General features: G+C 40.9%; 2 protein-coding genes across 4 annotated transcripts in view; both read right to left on the minus strand.

Annotated features, from left to right (window-relative positions):
* ST3GAL3 (ST3 beta-galactoside alpha-2,3-sialyltransferase 3) overlaps positions 1 to 18,921 on the minus strand; it is a 227,828-nt gene that overhangs the window by 92,421 nt on the left and 116,486 nt on the right. For 2 of the 3 annotated variants that reach the window (XM_081223894.1, XM_081223893.1), the window contains exon 4: positions 8,180 to 8,222. In XM_081223894.1, the coding sequence (XP_081080020.1) occupies positions 8,180 to 8,222 (43 nt within the window). Of the gene's footprint in view, positions 1 to 8,179; positions 8,223 to 18,921 lie in introns of those variants that run through there. The other variant, XM_081223895.1, reaches the window with a different exon arrangement.
* LOC308611819 (small ribosomal subunit protein eS27-like) lies at positions 14,983 to 15,252 on the minus strand (the record flags this gene model as incomplete). Its single annotated transcript, XM_081223896.1, has 1 exon — positions 14,983 to 15,252. The coding sequence occupies exon 1, from the start codon at positions 15,139 to 15,141 to the stop codon at positions 14,983 to 14,985; it is 159 nt and encodes a 52-aa protein (XP_081080022.1). The 5' UTR covers positions 15,142 to 15,252.

Below are 18,921 nucleotides of genomic sequence, written 5' to 3' on the forward strand. Positions count from 1 at the left end.
GGTTGTTTGTCTTTTTAATATTGAGCTGCATGAGCTGTTTATATATTTTGGAGATTAATTCTTTGTCCGTTGATTCATTGGCAAATATCTTCTCCCATTCTGAGGGCTGTCTTTTAGTCTTGTTTGTAGTTTCCTTTGCTTTGCAAAAGCTTTGAAGTTTCATTAGGTCCCATTTGTTTATTTTTCTTTTTATTTCCATTACTCTAGGAGGTGGATCAAAAAAGATATTGCTGTGATTTATGTCAAAGAGTGTTCTTCCTATGTTTTCCTCTAAGAGTTTTATAGTGTCCGGTCTTACATTTAGGTCTCTAATCCATTTTGAGATTTTTGTTTTTTTGTTTTTTTTGCGCTACGCGGGCCTCTCACTGTTGTGGCCTCTCCCGTTGCAGAGCACAGGCTCAGGACGCGCAGGCTCAGCAGACATGGCTCATGGGCCCAGCCGCTCCGCGGCATGTGGGATCCTCCCAGACCGGGGCACGAACCCGTGTCCCCTGCATCGGCAGGCGGACTCTCAACCACTGCACCACCAGGGAAGCCCTTGAGTTTATTTTTGTGTAGCATGTTAGGGAGTGTTCTAATTTCATTCTTTTACATGTAGCTGTCCAGTTTTCCCAGCATCACTTATTGAAGAGACTGTCTTTTCTCCATTGTATATCCTTGCCTCCTTTGTCATAGATTAGTTGACCATAGGTGCGTGGGTTTATCTCTGGGCTTTCAATCCTGTTTCATTGATCTATATTTCTGTTTTTGTGCCAGTACCATGTTGTCTTGATGACTGTAGCTTTGTAGTATAGTCTGAAGTCAGGGAGTCTGATTCCTCCAGCTCTGCTTTTTTCCCTCAAGACTGCTTTGGCTATTCGGGGTCTCTTGTGTCTCCATACAAATTTTAAGACTTTTTGTTCTAGTTCTGTAAAAAATGCCATTGGTAATTTGATAGGGATTGCATTGAATCTGTAGAATGCTTTGGTAGTATAGTCATTTTCACAATATTGATTCTTCCAATCCAAGAACATGGTATATCTCTCCATCTGTTGGTATCATCTTTAATTTCTTTCATCAGTGTCTTAGAGTTTTCTGCATACAGCTCTTTTGTCTCCCTATGTAGGTTTATTCTTAGGTATTTTATTCTTTTTGTTGCAGTGGTAAATGGGAGTGTTTTCTTGATTTCACTTTCAGATCTTTCATCATTAGCATATAGGAATGCAAGAGATTTCTGTGCATTAATTTTGCATCTGGCAACTTTACCAAATTCATTGATTAGCTCTAGTAGTTTTCTGGTGGCACCTTTAGGATTCTCTACCTACAGTATCATGTCACCTGCAAACAGGGATAGGTTTACTTCTTCTTTTCCAATTTGGATTCCTTTTATTTCTTTTTCCTCTCTGATTGCCGTGGTTAGGACTTCCAAAACTATGTTGAATAACAGCAGCGAGAGTGGACATCCTTGTCTTGTTCCTGATCTTAGAGGAAATGCTTTCAGTTTTTCACCACTGAGAATGATGTTGGCTGTGGGTTTGTCTGTCATATATGGCTTTTATTATGTTGAGGTAGGTTCTCTCTATGCCCACTTTCTGGAGAGTTTTTATCATAAATCGGTGTTGAATTCTGTCAAAAGCTTCTTCTGCATCTATTGAGATGATCATATGGTTTTTATTCTTCAGTTTGTTAATATGGTGTATCACATTGATTGATTTGCGTATATTGAAGAATCCTTGCATCCCTGGGATAAATCCCACTTGATCATGGTGTATGATCCTTTTAGTGTGTTGTTGGATTCTGTTTGCTAGTATTTTGTTGAGGATTTTTGCGTCTATGTTCATCAGTGATATTGGTCTGTAATTTTCTTTTTTCGTAGTATCTTTGTCTGGTTTGGGTATCAGGGTGATGGTGGCCTCATACAATGAGTCTGGGAGTGTTCCTTCCATGAAAGTTTTTGGAAGAGTTTGAGAAGGATGGGTGTTAGCTCTTCTCTAAATGTTTGATCGAATTCACCTGTGAAGCCATCTGGTCCTGGACTTTTGTTTGTTGGAAGATTTTTAATCACAGTTTCAATTTCATTACTTGTGATAGCTCTATTCATATTTTCTATTTCTCCTGGTTCAGTTTGGAAGGTTATACCTTTCCAAGAATTTGTCCATTTCTTCCAGGTTGTCCATTTTATTGGCATAGAGTTGCTTGTAGTAGTCTCTTAGGATGCTTTGTATTTCTCTGGTGTCTGTTGTAACTTCTCCTTTTTCATTTCGAATTTTATTGATTTGAGTCCTCTCCCTCTTTTTCGTGATGAGTCTGGCTAATGGTTTATCAATTTTGTTTATCTTCTCAAAGAACCAGCTTGTAGTTTTACTGATCTTTGCTGTTGTTTTCTTTGTTTCTATTTCATTTATTTCTGCTCTGATCTTTATAACTTCTTTCCTTCTACTAACTTTGGGTTCTGTTGGTTCTTCTTTCTCTAGCTGTTTTAGGTGTAAGGTTAGATTGTTTATTTGAGATTTTTCTTGTTTCTTGAGGTAGGATTGTATTGCTATAAACTTCCCTCTTAGAACTGCTTTTGCTGCATCCCATAGGTTTTGGATTGTCGTGTTTTCATCGTCATTCGTCTCTAGGTATTTTTTGATTTCCTCTTTGATGTCTTCAGTGATCTCTTGGTTATTTAGTAACATACTGTTTAGCCTCCATGTGTTTGTGTTTTTTATGTTTTTTCCCTGTAATTGATTTCTAATCTCATAGCGTTGTGGTCAGAAAAGATGCTTGATATGATTTCAATTTTCTTAAATTTATTGAGGCTTGATTTGTGACCCAAGATGTGATCTAGCCTGGAGAATGTTCTGTGCGCACTTGAGAAGAAAGTGTAATCTGCTGTTTTTGGATGGAATGTCCTATAAATATCGATGAAATCTATCTGGTCTATTGTGTCATTTAAAGCTTGTGTTTCCTTATTAATTTTCTGTTTGGATGATCTGTCCACGGGTGTAAGTGAGATGTTAAAGTCCTCCATTATTATTGTGTTACTGTTGATTTCCTCTTTTAGAGGTGTTAGCAGTAGCCTTATGTATTGAGGTGCTCCTATGGTGGGTGCATATATATGTATAATTGTTATATCTTCTTCTTGGATTGATCCCTTGATCATTATGTAGTGTCCTTCCTTGTCTCTTGTAACATTCTTTATTTTAAAGTCTATTTTATCTGATATGAGTATTGTTACTCCAGCTTTCTTTTGATTTCCATTTGCATGGAATATCTTTTTCCATCCCCTCACTTTCAGTCTGTATGTGTCCCTAGGTCTGAAGTGGCTCTCTTGTAGAGAGTATATTGATGGGTTTTGTTTTTGTATCCATCCAGCGAACCTGTGTCTTTTGGTTGGAGCATTTAATCCTTTCATGATTAAGGTAATTATAGATATGTATGTTCCTGTTACCATTTTCTTAATTGTTTTGGGTTTGTTTTTGTAGGTCCTTTTCTTCTCTTGTGTTTCCCACTTAGAGAAGTTCCTTTAGCATTTGTTGTAGAGCTGGCTTGGTGGTACCGAAGTCTCTTAGCTTTTGCTTGTCTGTAAAGCTTTTGATTTCTCCGTCGAATCTGAATGAGATCCTTACCAGGTAGAGTAATCTTGGTTGTAGGTTCTTCCCCTTCATCACTTTAAATATTTCATGCCACTCCCTTTCGGCTTGTAGAGTTTCTGCTGAAAAATCAGCTGTTAACCTTATGGGAGTTCCCTTGTATGTTATTTGTCGTTTTTCCCTTGCTGCTTTCAATAATTTCTCTGTCTTTCATTTTTGCCAATTTGATTACTATGCGGCTCGGCATGTTTCTCCTTGGGTTTATCCTCTATGGGACTCTCTGAACTTCTTGGACTTGGGTGGCTATTTCTCTTCCCATGTTAGGGAAGTTTTCAACTATAATCTCTTCAAATATTTTCTCGGGTTCTTTCTCTCTCTCTTCTCCTTCTGGGACCCCTATAATGCGAATGTTGCTGCATTTAATGTTGTCCCAGAGGTCTCTTAAGCTGTCTTCATTTCTTTTCATTCTTTTTTCTTTATTCTGTTCCGCAGCAGTGAATTCCACCATTTTGTCTTCCAGGTCACTTATCCGTTCTTCTGCCTCAGTTATTCTGCTATTGATTCATTCTAGTGTAGTTTTCATTTCAGTTATTGTATTGTTCATCTTTGTTTGTTCTTTAATTTTTCTAGGTCTTTGTTACACATTTCTTGCATCTTCTCAATCTTTGCCTCCATTCTTTTTCTGAGGTCCTGGGTCTTCTTCACTATCATTATTCTGTATTCTTTTCCTGGAAGGTTGCCTATCTCCACTTCATTTAGTTGGTTTTTTGGGGTTTTATCTTGTTCCTTCATCTGGTACATAGTCCTCTGCTTTTTCATCTTGTCTATCTTTCTGTGAATGTGGTTTTTGTTCCACAGGCTGCAGGATTGTAATTCTTCTTGTTTCTGCTGTCTGCCCTCTGGTGGATGAGCCTATCTAAGGGGCTTGTGCAAGTTTCCTGATGGGGGGGACTGGTCGTGGGTAGAGCTGGCTGTTGCTCTGCTGGGCTGAGCTCAGTAAAACTTTAATCTGCTTGTCTTCTGATGGGTGGAGCTGGGTTCCCTCCCTGTTGCTTGTTTGGCCTGAGGCGACCCAACACTGGAGCCTACCCAGGCTCTTTGGTGGGGCTAATGGCGGACTCTAGGAGGGCTCATGCCAAAGAGTACTTTCCCGAACTTCTGCTGCCAATGTCCTTGTCCCCACGGTGAGCCAAGCCAGCCCCTGCCTCTGCAGCAGACCCTTCAACACCAGCATGTAGGTTTGGTTCAGTCTCCTATGGGGTCACCGCTCCTTCCCCTGTGTCCCGATGTGCACACTATGTGTGTGCCCTCCAAGAGTGGAGTTTCTGTTTCCCCCAGTGCTGTCGAAATCCTGCAATCAAAAACGATTTATTTAAAGTCTAATTCTCTAGGAGTTCCTTCTCCCATTGCTGGACTCCAGGTTCGGATGCCTTACGTGGGGCTCAGAACCTTCACTCCAGTGGGTGGACTTCTGTGGTATAAGTGTTCTCCAGTTTGTGAGTCACCCACACAGCAGTTATGGGATTTGACTTTATTGTGATTGCGCCCCTCCTACCGTCTCATTGTGGCTTCTCCTTTGTCTTTGGATGTGGGGTATCTTTTATGGTGAGTTCTAGTATCTCCCTGTTGATGATTGTTCAGCAGTTAGTTGTGATTCCGGTGCTCTCGCAAGAGGGAGAGCACGTCCTTCTACTCTGCCATCTTGAACCAATCTATCTAATTGCTTTATAAACTGTGTCTGGTAATTCCGATTTCAGAAGTCTTTCTGGGTACCCCTCTGTTGTCTGCTGTTGTTCATGGTTCTCTCTAATGGAGTCTTGTTTCCTTATGTGCTTAGTAATTTTTCCTGTGAGCTATTCATTTCCTTCAAAAGTTATCTGTGAGGAATTCATGTCTTCCTCCAGAGAGGGACTGCAATTGCTTCTGCCAGGAGCTTGGAGGCACTGCCAGTCTGGAAGACCTTGGATGGAGTTCATAGCTTCAAGTCCATGGATCACCTGAGTGACGAGAGCCCTGGCTGTGAGTATCAAGCATTTCTTTTTTATTGACTTATTGCCCTGCTCAGAGCTCTGGCAGTTTCCTGCAGTCCTGATTTAGAGGTACAGGTTTATTTAGTTCTAGTTTATCCTTAAGTTGAGTCCTTTGGGGTTCCAGTTCAATGCAGAAAGGATCAAAAGATGGAAAATGTGGAAGTTAGTAGACCTGGAGGCTAGAATGAGAAGGTCTTACACTGAATCAGAGTTTCAGAGGAAGAGTAGAGAGAGAATGGGGGAGAGGCAAAATTTAAAGAGATAATGGCAAAAAATTTTCCGGAACATATGAATTCATATACCATAGAAGCTAAATTAATCCAATCAAGATAAACAAAAAGAAATTCCTACATTTGTATATTTACTCATAGAATGCTTACTTTTATTCTTCATAAAAACCTTAGGAAATGGGTATTACTATCTATGTTTTTCAGAAGGGAAAATTGTGATTCGGAGAGCCAAAATGAATTATCTAAGGTCATATAATTCTAAGCAGAAGGAGCAGAATTCAAATCCAGTTCTGATCCAAGTTCAGGTCCTTTCCTATATAACAGAAATAGAACACAACACAGCAGAGAAAGACTTCATAAGGGGAGATCTGAATATTGCTAAGGAATTACCTCCAAACCCCAGGATCCTTAACTTGGAAACTTCTCCCTGGAAGCAGGTAAAAACCTTTCCCATGTATCTGTGCTTTGTTCTGAAGATAGCATTGGATTAGAACAGTTTTTACAGTAAGAGGCAGGAAAGTTCTAGCTTATACCTTAAACCGTGAGTTAAATACAATGAAGCCAAGCCAGTTCCCCAGGCTAAAGACCAAGTTGACTCAAATGTTTTATGGAACTGGTCTGGTACACAAAAGAAAGCTATACAACAGCTTACTATGTACCACCCAACTGTCAGGTCAGCAGGGCAGGAGTGTCCTCTTAATTCCCCTCCTTACACTGCTGAAGACAGTTTAAATAGTATAGTTAACATGTCCTGGATAACATGTCTTTTGTTCATCAATGTGATTCAACTTGGTAAATTACTACATCTCTTCCGTTCTGGAGGCATTTCACTTGCTTATAGCTTATGCTTGATTTGTTTTTTGCCCAGAGCACTAAATTAAGAGTTTTCTAAGGAAGAAGCCTGTGGACTTCCAGCATAATCAAGCCCCATTCCCTAGATGTTAACATGTGACTGACATCTCTATACTAGCTTGATATATAGAAGACACTGTTCTTCCCTCATGGCTGCCTCCATGATGTATAAAAGCTGGGAGCCAAGAAGCCAGTTGCCAGGAAAAGGGGCTAGATGCCAGACAATTCAGTGGGAAAGCCAAATAACCCTGGGTTTGATGCCTTGTATGTAGGTGCAGCCATCACTATCAGAAGCAGCTGTGGTCAAGGCCTCATGTAAGAGAGGAAAGAAAGAGACACAATTCTGATCTTTCACGTCTGTCTGGTACAGGACAGGGGCAGAGGTGTACAAAGATGACTAACCACAGAAAGGAGCCACAGGCAGCTCTGCAACCATTTCCTGCACATCCACCACGTGAGGGGCCCTGTGCAGGGCACGAATGCAGACTGGATAGAGCCCAATCTCCAGGCAGCCCAGTCTAATGAGGGAAGCACATAGGCATCCACCTATCATCCGTGCAGCCATGCAGCCATCCATGCAGCCATGAATTCAGTGTTTACTGAGCACCTAACAAACATATGGCAGCGCTGCCTAGGTGCTAGGGAGACCAAGAGGGCCAGGACAGGGAAGGATTCGGAAAGAATTAGACACCTATCTGAAAGCCCCTGTAAATTCACCATTTCAATTCAATCCTTACAGTGATCCTGTGAGGTAGGTATACTGATGTCCTCGTTACAGGTGAAACTGAGGTTCAGAGTGGTTAAGAGGTCTGCCCCAAATCACAAAGAAAGTAAATGGCAATCTGGGATTTGAACCAAGCATGGCCTGGTTCCGAGCCTGTGCTCTTAATAAATTAATAACTATTACACAGTTAATTATAGTATAATGAGATAATGGGTGTCAGAGGTAGAAAATTCACAGGAAGCAGAGGAAGAGATAATTAATTCTGTACAGGAAGGAGGTGGACTTTAAGTTTTCCTAGTGGACATGCAAGGAAAGGGGGTTTCAGACACAGATAAAAAACATATAGAAGAGTAGAGGGAAAGGGAGGATCGGCCTGTGGGAGAGATACAGGAGTTAAAGCATGGAGGAAGCCTGAGCACAGAAGGCTTTGCATGCCTGGTTGCAGAGCATCTTTGAAAGGCTTTGCAATGCCTCTTGCTGTGATCATCCTCCACTCTGCAGCAGAAGCCTTTCCTCCTTGTCCTTCAAGCTCCTGGTGGGAGCTCCTTCTGTAACAAGCTTCCTGTGCCAGCCAAATGTAAGGCCTTATGTTTGCACCCACAATCTCATCCTCTCCAGGCCCCTGCAGACTGTAACGTGCTCTAAGCTTCAGCTGACAGACTGAGGACAGAGGCCCCAGGGATCCGCCAACAACCACAGGTGTGATGAGAGCTGGCCCTTCGAGGTTGGCCCTCAGCTCTCAGACCTCTCTACAACAGAGTCAAGGAACTGTCTCATTCTACTCACAGTTTAGAGTCCAACTTCAGGAGGAAGCCCAACCGATCATATTCTGAAAAAGAAAAGAAAAGCAGAAAATGTCACTGATGTCAAGCCACTGCTGACACTAGCAGATTACACTCCCCAACCCAGACCCAGACCACAAGGGTGGGCAACTGCTTCCAGATCCAAACACATAAGCCGCAAGTAAATTTAAGTCACCAGACTCTTGCTGAACACCTGGTCTTGTGAAGGACCAGGTTCAAGGCCGGGTATTTCCCAGGCCTTATAGGCCAACCACTCCTATGCTGACATATAACTGTCCTCCTGTTCATATGTGGTACTTGAAACTGAAATTTAGTTAGCCACAAAAATGGGACCCTTGGAGAAGTAAGAGGGTCAGAAGCAACCTCTGCTTCCTCTAAGCTATAAGCTCTAAGATTTATGTTGAATCAGTCATGTTAACTATGGAGTAAAAATATGGTAGAAAGGGGTGCTCAAATCCATGGCAATGATCCTCTTCATGACAATCACAAAGAAGCGAGAGACCTGATTTCATAAAGGACAGGAAATTTAAAATGAAATCTAAAAACAAATTGGTAATATGTTTGCAACAAATGATAAATCATTGATATTGTACTTAATTTTTCTATATTTTGCCTCATTCTAAAACAAAGTTGAAGCAGTTTTACAAAATTTTCTGAAGTACAAGATTTTAAAAAAGAAGAAATCTTTTAAAAAATGTTGTAGGCAAAGGGAAAATCAGCATAGGAAAAATAATAAAAAGCAGCCAGGATAAGAATACCAAAAGTGGTTGTCCTAAGGTTTTATGTGCTTGCTGGAAGAGGATTATAGATATATCCCCAAGATTTCTCACAGCTAAAACTAAACACAAAGCACTGGGGTTTTGTTTGTTTTTGGGTTTTTTTTGCGGTACGCGGGCCTCTCACTCTTGTGGGCTCTCCCGTTGCAGAGCACAGGCTTCGGACGCGCAGGCTCAGCGGCCATGGCTCACGGGCCCAGCCACTCCGCGGCATGTGGGATCTTCCCGGACTGGGACACGAACCCGTGTCCCCTGCATCGGCAGGCGGACTCTCAACCACTGCGCCACCAGGGAAGCCCCCAAAGCACTGTTTTAATGGTTTACAGTATCCATAAAATAAACCAGGAGAATCCCAGCTCTTCCTTTTTTTTTTTTGATTTGCAATTTTATTTTATTTTATTTTTTATACAGCAGGTTCTTATTAGTTATCTATTTTATACATATTAGTGTATACATGTCAATCCCAATCTCCCAATTCATCCCACCCCCCTCCCCAACCCCCAGCTCTTCCTGATACTAAGAATTTAAGGAAGTTTCCTCTGTGTCCTCAAAAATATTTGTATAAAGAAATGACAGGAAGTGTCATAAGATTGTTTCATATAGCTTTATTCAATGATTGCAAAGTTTGTGTGTGTGTGTGTGTGTGTGTGTGTAAAGTAGCTACGCCAAAATAAAGTGGTCTAGGAATGTAGTTCTCAGTTGGCCTCACTTAATCTGAGGGTAAAACAGAATACCAAGACCAAACAACTGTTTGGAAAAGGCCATGCAAAACAGCTTTCAAAGAACTCAGTCTTTAATAAACAATGAATGGCAAAAAGAGGGAAATTACACACACTGACAAGAACCTCACAGGAGCCACTCTGCAAGGCCAATTAAGGCCAGACTGTGCACTTTCATAAGAAGCAGAGCTGCAGGGAGAGAATAATTCCTCTTCTTAAAACTGAAGATATAACAACTCCAACACACAACTCAACAGAAGGCTTGCCTCCTAAGAGAGTATACTTGGGCAAGTGAAAGCTTTTCCTCAAAATAATTCTGGTTTTGCTCTAATTCAGATAAATGGATGAGACTTTGCTTAACAGGAACTTATAAAAATCAGTAAGGTTTCAATTTAAAAAAGAAACTGAAAACAAAATTTGCCAAAAGAGTTAGTTTCAAAGTTGAATACTCTTTCAACAATCCTATCTTATCACTCCATGAAAAAGAAAACCTCATTAACTTGCCAACACCTGTTGCTTTTTCTCCAAGTAGCCATAACCTTGGGGAAAGTATCCTGTTACTCCTTCTCAGATCTGAGCTAAGACCCCCATGGACATACAATGAATCCACATTTTGGCTGATTCCCTCCAGAGAGGCCAGAGAATGTTTTCCCCTTGCTGCAAACTGAAACATCAGGGGCCAAGTAAGAACATAACATAAGCCAGGGAAGTGGGAGAATGTAATGCCCTCCTGCAGCAAATCACACAACTTATTTTAGTTGCACTAAAAACAAATCCTGTTGAAATGTCTTTTTCTCACCACATATTTTTGTATAGTAACCATGATTATATTTATGGGTTATTTTCCAATGGCATCTTAAGTTGTCTTTTACACACACACATACACACACACACTAACTGCACATTAAACACATAAGAATACTTTGTATCTCTAAATAAATTATGTCTCTCCCTTCCATGGCTCTTTTGGACTATCTTTTTTTTTTCTCTTTTGTTAAGAAACAGGAGTACCAGAAATATTTCACTTTAGTCCTTAATTTAAGAAAAGGTAACTGCATGAGCCCAATGATGATAAATAGCAACTGACATTGGCTTCAGGTCACAGAGCCAAGAAGGAATGGAGTCCCTCCTGTCAAAGGGGGCAGCCTCCACCACCTCCAGCTAACTATGCCAGGCAGCAATGCAGGCCCAGCGTTGCCACATATTCTGTTTTTTTAAAGCCAGGAACCTGGATCTTAAAATCCAGAGGTTAAAATTCCTCAATTTGTAAATACTGGCAATAGATTCAAGAAAAAATTAAAGATTATGAGGATCAACCAAAGTATGTCCACAGACAGGATTCAGGCAGCAGGCTAACAGTTTGTAAACTCTGTCCTACACTGGCAGAGGGCTGGAGGCATTTTTCTTTTGTGGCTGCATACTTAATAAATATTTGTTAACTGTTCTTATCAGGATTATTTGGTTACAGTGGTCATAAACCCAACAGGATGCTAAGATGCTAAGATAGTTTCAGCCAAGCCTCTAGGATGGTAAGTTTCAGACACTGAAGTGAGGTGCTAGACTAGGATGCAGATTTTCCAAGGAAATATCTGAAAACTTGTTACATCATTCTAAAAGCTCTCCCAACATCAAATATAAAAGTAACTGGTTGTGAGACATTAAGGGAGAGAGGACTTGAAGAATTTCTTTGGAGACAGCAGTGTTATGAACTCCACCTTCCTGCAGGGGCAAAATGGGGAGTACTTGGCTCTTACTCAAGCCTGGTGAGAAAAGCTTAACACATGACCCTTAAAGAATGGGGAATACAGTGGACTGCCAGGTGTCTGAATTCTACCTGAGAAACATAAAGGACACAAGATGCACTGGCTGCAAAGGATAGAGCTGCATGGCAACTGGCCTGCACTCCCATAATTTGTTGCAGAAAATGATGCATGAATAAGCTAGTTTGGGCTGTTTTAGGTCCTTTCCTAAAGATGCGTCCAGCAGGCTGAAGGGTCCTCAGCAGATAGAAGCAAGAGCAGACACCGGGAGTCCCAGGAGCTACAGAAGGAGTGAGTGACAAGGCTTTGGTGAGTGCATTGCCCACATCAGGAGACCTACAGAGGAGAGGTCCCCAGATGGAGGGGTCTCCAAAATGTCTACAAGAGAACCCTACAAGGGTCAGCTTTACACACTTGCCAGTTCAGGGAGTGCTGACACTATCTTGTGTCTTCTCTGCTCATTCTCTCTCCCTTCCCCACCAACTCCAGAGAGGTCCAAAACCGCAGCCAGCAACTGGGGGACGAGTGGAAGGAGGAGGACAAGCAGGGCACATCCCCTCCCTGGATCAGCACTGCTGGTTCTAAGCCCTGTGTAGGGAGGGGAAGTCACTGCAGCTCTGAACGAACAGAAAGCTATGACTATTGCCATAAGGCAGGACACTAACTTTGGAATCGGTGATTCAATGTGACCATGGGATTTCTATTACCTCAGAGGTACCAAAAAGTTCTCTGGACCTACCATACTGAAAATATCTTATGGGGACAGAGAGACACCAATGAAAGTGGCTGTGATTATCCCCTGATGTTTCCTGCATGTTCAACATACTGGTTGCACTAACTTAGGCAAATACGGTGATTCAGCGGTTCACATAACCAAAGCATGGGAAGGGCCAGGGTGCAGAGGGCTCCAGAGATGACTGAAAGTGACTGGAATGCCAGCAGGCCTCCCTCAGTTAGCTTTACTCTCCCCGACTAGCTTTCTTCCTAAGTCAGGACACATGGCCAGTAGCAATTCGCAGGCCATATCTTCAGTTCTGCCACTGAAAAGGGCATGAGACCTGGCATCTCTGCTCCTAGTGGCAAAACTCCCAGAGAAGGGCTACAAGTGGTCTAGCTTGCATCAGCTTCTCACCCGCTGTCTGAATCACAGTGATCAAGAAGATGGGGTTTGTGAAAAGTTATGATTCTGACATGACACACCTGGTTAGAAGGAGCATTTACCAGGAGGAATGTGTTGTCCTGAACAAATAAAAGCTCCTGGGAACAGCAAGAAGTCCTTGGAAAACTTAAAGCTAGCCTAATCTCCCAGGTATAATAGGTATACCCACTGTTAAAATGGGCCACAGACTTTTATTCTCCTGTCCTCGTCCATTCTGCTGTGGGTTTTTTCTTCCTTAGCCAATCTCCTCTTTAAATCTTTCTCATAATGCCCTCTGGACCCCATATGCCAATTACCTGGCTTACTTCCCTCTACCTCCTAGCAGACCTGAAGCCTGAAGCCTGACTCTGCCCTGCAAGACCTGGCTTTTCCTGTGGCTCTCAATAGGAGGCTGCTTTTTCTCTCAAATGCCAAGCACCTGTGGGTAGTGAGAAGTGAGTGATTATGATGTGCTGTGGTATAGTTTTCACCATTTTTCTTGTCTCTGGGGTTCACTGAGATGCTGGGATCTGTGGGTTTATAGTTTTAATCAAATTTGAAAATATCTTGGCTGTTATTTCCTCAAAAATTTTTCTGACCTCCCCTCTCTTCTGGGGGCTCCAGTTACACATGTATCAGGCTGCTTGACATCCCACCACTCATTGACACTCTGTTCATTTGTTTCTAGTAATTTTTAGATGGTTTCTATTGATATACCTTATAGTTCACTGCTTTTTCTTCTGCAGTGTCTAATCTGTCATTTATACATTGAGTATATTTTTTCTTCTCAAACACTATTTTTCATATCTAAGATTCTTTTTTATATCTTACATGCCTTTCCTTAATATTCTCATGCTTTCTTCTACCTTCTTGAAGATATGGAATATGTTTTAACATCTTTGTCTACTAATTCTATCATTTGTGTTATCTCTATGCCTGTTTCTATCAACTGATTTTTCTCCTCATATGGGTTGTATTTTCAAGCTTTTCTGAACCACCTGGTCATTCTTTTTCTTTTTTGTTGAAGTACAGTTGATGTACAGTATTATATACAATAGAATACAATATAGTGTTTCACAATTTTTAAAGGTTATACTTCATTTATAGCTATTATAAAATATTGGCTAAATTCGCTGTGCTGTACAATAATATCATTGTAGCTTACTTTATACCTAATAGTTTGTACCTCTTAATCCCCTACCCCTATATTGCCCTGCCCCCCTTCCCTCTTCCCTCTGGAAACTGCTAGTTTGTTCTCTATGTCTGTGAGTCTGTTTCTTTTTTGTTATATTCACTAGTTTGCTCTGTTTTTTAGATTCCACATATAAGTGATATCATACAGTATTTGTCTTTTTCTGTCTGACTTATTTCACTTCACATAATACCCTCCAAGTGCAACCATGTTGTTGCAAATGGCAAAATTCCATTCTTTTTTTGTTTTAATTTATTGAAGTATAGTTGATTTACAATATTGTGTTAGTTTCAGGTGTATAGCACCTGAAGTTATACATATATATTTTTTCAGATTATTTTTCCTTTATATATTATTACAAAATATTGAGTATAGTTCCCTGTAGGTCCTTGTTGGTTAGCTATTTTACATACAGTAGTGTGTATATGTTAATCCCAAACTCCTAATTTATCCCTCCCCCTCTTTCCCCTTTGGTAACTATAAGTTTGCTTTCTATGTCTGTGGGTCTATTTCTGTTTTGTAATATGTACATTTGTATCTTTTTTTTTTAGATTCCACATTTGGCATTATATGATAGTTGTCTTTCTCTGTCTGGCTTACTTCACTTAGTATGATAATCTTTAGGTCCATCCATATTGCTGCAAATGGCATTATTTCATTCTCTTTTATGGCTGCGTAATATTCCACTGTATATATGTACCACATCTTTTTTTTATCCATTCATCTGTCAATGGACATTTAGGTTGCTTCCATGTCTTGGCTACTGCAATGAACCTTGGGGTGCATGTATCTTTTCCAATTATAATTTTGTCCAGATATATGTCCAGGAGATCACTGGATCATATGGCAACTCTATTTTTAGTTTTTTAAGGAACCTCCATACTGTTTTCCATAGTGGCTGTATCAATTTACATTCCCACCAATAGTGTAGGGGGCTTCCCTTTTCTCCACACCTTCTCCAGAATTTATTATTTGTAGACTTTTTGATGATAGCCATTCTTACCAATGTGTGGTGATACCTCATTGTGGTTTTGATTTGCATTTCCCTAATAATTAGTGAGGTTGAACCTCTTTTCACATGCCTGTTGACCATCTGCACTTCCTCTTTGGAAAAATGTCTATTTAGGTCTTCTGCGCATTTTTTTTAATCCAAAATGTGTTTATTGGGATGGTTTCCTATTCATCTTGATTCCAGGGGCTTTTAGTGCTGCTTCCATCTGAAGGAGCATCCTTCTGTAAGCCTTGCTTTTCCTCCTGTAGGCTGGCAGAGGATGGTAGAGCAGCCAACACACAAAACTACTGTTTGTTCATGGTTAAAGATGGTGGTGATTTTATAGCATCCTGGGCATTTCACATCCATGAAATAGGAATTGGGGCTCTGCACCAGGTGCTTCTTCTTGTGTTTCCTCTTCTCCTCTTCTGGAGAGGGATGAAGGAGGTCCTTTGCGAGAGGTATGTTCTCGTGGGGAGGTCATCACCGTGGGAAAGGCTTCTGCGCATTTTTAAATTGGGTTGTTTATTTTGTTTTATGAACTGTTTATATATTCTGGATATTAATTCCTTATTGGTCATATCATTTGCAAATATTTTCTCCCATTCAGTAGGTTGTCTTTTCATTTTGTTGATGGTTTCCTTTGCTGTGCAAAAGCTTTTAAGTTTTATTAGGTCCCATTTGTTTATTCTTGTTTTTATTTCCTTTGCTTTGGGAGAGGAAAGCAAATATTGAAAAAATATTGCTACAATTTATGTCAAAGAGTGTTCTGCCTACGTTTTCCTCTGGGAGTTTCATAGTATCCAGTCTTACATTTAAGTCTTTAATTCATTTTGAGTTTATTTTTGTATATGGTGTTAGAGAATGTTCTAATTTCACTCTTTTACATGTAGCTGTCCAGTTTTCCCAGCACCACTTACTTGAAGAGACTGTCTTTTCTCCATTGTACATCCTTGCCTCCTTTGTTTTACATTAATTGACCACAAGTGCATGGGTTTACTTCTGGGCTCTCTATTCTGTTCCATTGATCTATGTGTCTGTTTTTGTGCCAGGACCATACTGTTTTGATTACTGTAGCTTTGTAGTATAGCCTGAAATCAGAGTGTGATTTCTCCAACTCTGTTCTTCTTTCTCAAGATTGTTTTGGCTATTCAGGGTCTTCTGTGTTTCCATACAAATTTTAAAATTATTTGTTCTAGTTCTGTGAAAAATGCCATTGGTATTTTGATAGGGATTGCACTGAATCTGTAGGTTGCCTTGGGTAGTATGGTCATTTTCATAATATTAATTCTTCCAGTTAATTCTTCCAACATGGTATATCTTTCCATCTGTTTGTGTTGTCTTCAGTTTCTTTCATCAGTGTCTTACAGTTTATCAAGCATTATTCCTAGGTATTTTATTCTTTTTGATGCGATGGTAAATGGAATTGTTTCCTTTATTTCTCTCTCTGATAGTTCATTGTTAGTGTATAGAAATCCAGCCTGGTTATTCTTGATTGGATGTCAACCATGTGAGTTTTACCTTGTTGGATGCAGAATATTTGCGCATTCCGTAAGTATTTTTGAGGTGCTGTTTAATTACTTAGAAACAGTTTGATCCTTTCAACGCTTGCTTTTAAGCTTTGCAGGGTTGGGGTTAGAAGCAAAAGTGGACTTTAGTCTAGGGCTAATTTGCACCGTTACTAATTCTGCCCCACTGCTAAGGCAATACCCTTCTAAGTACGCTATGTGATGCCTCATGTATTATGACATTTCCCCATTATTCCCAGCCCTGTGTGAGCTATAGAGAGTACTCTTCCCGCTCCTTTTCAGTGCTTCTTTCCTTGGCCTCCAGTCGTTCCCTCATACACGTGCTTTAATCAGCTGAGGAGTCCAAGCAGTCCTCAGCAGATCTCCAGTGCTCTCTCTGTGTGCAGCTCTCTCCTCTCTGGTACTCTGCCCATGAATTCTGGCTGCCTTGGTCTCCTCAAATTTTCAACTCTGTTTCCTCTTAGGAAGACTCTTGGGTTCTGTTTAGGTTCTTCTTCCCTGTGCTGAGGTCTGGAAATCTCATTTGTTTCCCTTCTTTCAAAGACCAGGGTTCTGGGATACCTATTGTTCAATGTCTGAAGAAGCTTTTTAAAATTTTTTTCATATATTTTGTCTATTTTTCAGTTGTTTCCCCTCCTTTCTTCACTTTTTCCCTATCTGGGAAAAAGTCTATCTGGTCTAGACTTCACCTTGTTTAACTATTCAGTTTAGCCAGCCCAACGATCTTTCCATTGCACCCAAACCAAATCTCTCATTCCTGCTCAACCCTCTCTAGAGAGCCTGAGCTCCAGACTTGTGTATGCAGCTGACATCTCCACTTTGATATCCTATAGTTACCTGAAACTCAGGCTGCCTCACACAGAGTTCATTTTCACCACCCTTACACGTGTACAACCTCCTCCTGTATTCCCTACCCTAATGAACGGTACCACTTTTCACCCAGCTGCCCAAGCTGGAAACCTGAGAGAACTCCTTGATCCCTGCTTCTCTCTTATTTCATTTAATTAAATACCATGTCCTTTTAATTTCGTCTTTTACATGGATCTCAAGTCCACTGACTTTTCTCCATTTCTACCATTCTTGATTAAGCCAGCTTCACTTCTCACCTCAGTTACTATTAACAGCCTCCTACCAGGTTTCCCTGCGTCCTGTCTTGTCCCTTTCTCATGGATTCTCCATGATGTAACTAGAGCAATCTTCCTATAAGATAAATATGATTATGTCATTACTCTGCTTAAAACATTCAAACGGCCTCTACTGTTCTCAGAATAAATGCCAGTCTCTTAGCTTACAAGGGCCTTCATGATCTGGCCTACAGTGACCACCCTAAGCTCACTCTTTGACTCCCTGCATCACCCGACCCTGCCCCTGCCATGTTCTATGCTCCAGCCAGACTGAGCTATGTTATGTTCCTCCAAAGTACCTTATCACTTCCAGGCCTTCGTGCCTGCTTTTCCCTTCACATAAAGTATCATTCCCAACCCCTTTTCACATTGGTTATTTCCTACACATGGCCCCTAAATGACCCACAGTCACCTCAAACTCAAAATGCTATACATCAGACTTATCTTCACCCCGTTCCCTGCCCTCCCCACAGCCTGTTTTGTTTCTTTGGTAATGGCATCACCATTCAGTCCCCCAAGAATGAAGTTTTTGGTGTGTCCTATTTCTCTCATTTCTAAATACAGATCCTCCTCCCTCTACCATGGTCACTGCTTTTGCTGGAGTCTTCACTATTGCTTAGGCCATGCAGCAACCACGTAATCTGTCTCTACCTGTCTTCCCAGCCTCATCTTCTGCCACCCCCTTCAGGCAGCCTTCATGCCTGAGACCTACTGCAGATGATGTTCCCTCAGTCTATAATGCTCTCACTCCCCTTGTTAACTTGGTAAATTCACACTCGTCCTTCAAGATATAACTGTCACCAAAGCTAAAAGTAATAGACATTTTTGTAGTGTCATAAGGACCTTCATGATTCAGCCTTTACCTACCTTTCCAGCTCTATCTTGTACTATCTTCTCCCTTGGGCACTGTGCTCTGGCCATTTTGGCCGTCTCTCAGTTCCTTGAATGAGCCATGAATTCTCTCAACATAGGCCTTTTTCTTAGAAGCAGTTTTTTTCTGCCTGAAACATGTCCTCCTCTCTTTATGTGGTTAGTTCCTGCTCATTTTTAAGGCCTAGTTCAAATGTACTCTTTTAGAAGAGCATGCCTTGACCCTCCTGTCTGGCTTGTGTCCCTCCTACATGCTCCTTTCACAGTGTCTTACTTGCCCTCATAGCAATTACTCCATTATACAAATGTACTTATACATTTATCAGACTATTTGACTGGTGGCTCTCCTCCACAGACTAAAAGTTCTAAGGCTTTGTCACTTAACACTGTGCTTGGCATGATAAATGAGTGATGAATGACAACCCCTACTCTGATCTAAACTGTTAGCCTAAGTGTCCCCTTATCTGTGCTCTCCACCAAACCTGTAGAACTTAATGCAGTTCTGCTTATTTGCCCATGAATCTGTAGTGCACATCTGTTGTTTCTGTCATCTTTTAGAAAGAATTTGAATTTCTTTCAGGGAACTACCCTTCTCCCATTGCAGACAAGTGGTAAGACTATCAATG

This window comes from Mesoplodon bidens (assembly GCF_964165515.1).
Source record: "Mesoplodon bidens genome assembly, chromosome: 2".
NCBI lineage: Eukaryota > Metazoa > Chordata > Mammalia > Artiodactyla > Ziphiidae > Mesoplodon > Mesoplodon bidens.